Below are 2,304 nucleotides of genomic sequence, written 5' to 3' on the forward strand. Positions count from 1 at the left end.
CTGCAGATGATCAGGGGGCTGAGGCTGCAGATGATCAGGGGGCTGAGCCTGCAGATGATCAGGGGGCTGAGGCTGCAGATGATCAGGGAGCTGAGGCTGCAGATAATCAGAGGGTAGAGGCTATAGATAATCAGAGGGCAGAGGCCATACCCGTCCAGGGGGCAGAGGCTGAGGATAACCCAGGGGCAGAAGCCATAGCTGTCCAGAGGGCAGAGGCTGCAAATAATCAGAGGGAAGGGGCTGCAGATAATCAAAGGGCAGAGGCCCCAGCTGTCCAGGAGGCAGAGGCTGCATCGGATGGGGCAGAAGCCCCAGCTGCCCGGGGGGCCATAGGGACAACCCAAGGAGCTAAGGCCCGGAAACAGGTCAAGACAGTAAGGTTCCAGACCCCTGGACGTTTTTCGTGGTTTCGCAAGCACCGGAGAGCCTTCTGGCACACTCCCCGGTTGCCAACCCTGCCCAAGAGAGTCCCCAGGGCAGGCGAGGCCAGGAGCCTTAGGGTGTTGAGGGCAGAGGCCAGAGCAGAAGCCGAGCAGGGAGAACGAGAAGACCAGCTGTGAGGCGAGGGCAGGGGCTCCCTGGAGCTTGCTGCCACCTGCCATGTTGTCACCACCCAGGGCGCGGCCTCCCCCTCCCGCGCTGGGATGGAGATGCCCTTCCTGCGGCCATACTTGAAAATGGAGCTGGACAAGGGCCAGGCAGCAGGCCTCCCATCTCTACCCAACACCCCTCTGTCTTGTTAAAAGTTTATCTTTCATGCGTTGATTTTTTTTTTAAAAAACAGACTCTTTCTAGTCACCCAAGGAACGTAAAGAAAGAGCCGTACAAAGGGGTTGCATCACTCATGATTTTAACTTCTCCAGTGCAACTCTAGGTGCTCAGCTTGAAGGGGGGAAGTGGTAGAGAAATTCTCTCCCCTCCCCTCTCCCTTTCTCTTCTTTTCTACCACCCACTTAACATTGGCCGCCTCCTTGAACTTGAAAAAAAGGGCACAAGCCAACATGCAAATAAAAATATTTACCACGAGATTTCCTGCCTTTGGATTGGGCAACTGACGAACGCTCCAGGGTTATGTCGTCACTCCCTTGTATTCCCTCTGCTCCCACCCTCCAGGATGGTGCCCTGTGTTTATGTCACTTTGCTTGCCATCCCCGTACCCCTGGCTCCTGGCCCATGAGGAGGGTGTCTCTAGCACATTACATACTTCCCCTGACCTCAGTTACATGGGACAGAATAATCATCTGGGAACATGTCCAAAATTCAGATTCTGGGGCCCTTCATGCCAGAGCTGTGGATTTGCTCCAGCTGCCTGTGTGGCCCAGGAATCTTGTTTCAATCAAGCCCCCCAAAACATCTCCTGGGACAGATTGGCCACTGGGCGCACTGAAAACTCTTTGCTCTAGAGACAGGCCAAAAAGCCCGATCTGGGTGTGATGTGTAGTGAGCTGTGACTGGCACTCATGATTGGGGACAGATAGGGTTGCTAAGGCCCCATGGGCACTGAGGGACCTCTCTCTGTATTATCTTGTGTCCCCCAAACCCCCACCCCACCCACCAAAAACAGCATATGACCACACCCCAGCCTCGCTGAGGGCGGGAGGAAAGAGAAATCACGGAGGAGGGAGACCTGGAGGCCAGCTCTGTCTTGGCTGGGACTGCAGTCCTGGCCTGGGTTTTTTCTTAGTTTTCGCTTCTAGAACTAAAGAATCGCCTGCTCTCACCTGCTCCTGTTCTGGAAGTAGTAGCTGCTGGTGCTCCTTCCATAGGATGCTAAGAGTCCCTTTGCACGTAGTACAGTTCACAGTCCCTAGCCCAGCAAGGAAAAGCCCCAAGGGAGTTGGGAAGAAAGACAGGGTGTGGACCCCACCTGCAGGGATGGACTGTGCTGGGGGCCAGGGAATAACTAGGCTGGATGGGTCTGTCTCTGGAGTGCCCAGTGCATGCTCTAGATGCCAGGTTGGTGGTACCAATGGGGGCTGTCTCCATCTGGGAGAATTGCAGGCACATGCCCACGAGGGTTTGGAGTTCCAGAAGGGGAAAGAAGGTGGGAGCGGTGATGGGGAGAGACACCAGGAGGGGACTCTCAGATATGGGGCCAATCCCTCCCTCCCGCAGATTCTCCGTTTGTCCCTCCCATCCCCAGCAATCCAGGCATGAGCATCCAGGGAGGCCCAGGAGGCAGAGATCCCTTGGGTTCTCTGAAATTGTATCAGGGCTTTCATGTTACTTTTAATCCAAGGGGATTTCGTTTATCACCTGAAGGGCCCAGTCCCCAAATGCAACCCATGGATGCTTCCAGGGTTA

General features: G+C 55.3%; 1 protein-coding gene across 3 annotated transcripts in view; it reads left to right on the top strand.

The window, feature by feature from the left end:
- Positions 1–1,028, top strand: part of CCDC8 (coiled-coil domain containing 8) — a 2,809-nt gene extending 1,781 nt beyond the window's left edge. For 2 of the 3 annotated variants that reach the window (XM_034986821.1, XM_034986822.1), the window contains exon 2: positions 24–1,028. In XM_034986821.1, coding sequence (XP_034842712.1) covers positions 24–560 — 537 coding nt within the window. In that variant the 3' untranslated portion in view covers positions 561–1,028. The other variant, XM_034986820.1, reaches the window with a different exon arrangement.
- Positions 1,029–2,304: the final 1,276 nt, after the last annotated feature.

The sequence above is a fragment of the Mirounga leonina genome, unplaced genomic scaffold (genome assembly GCF_011800145.1).
Source record: "Mirounga leonina isolate KUSES-001 unplaced genomic scaffold, KU_Mleo_1.0 Mir_376, whole genome shotgun sequence".
In the NCBI taxonomy this organism is placed as follows: domain Eukaryota; kingdom Metazoa; phylum Chordata; class Mammalia; order Carnivora; family Phocidae; genus Mirounga; species Mirounga leonina.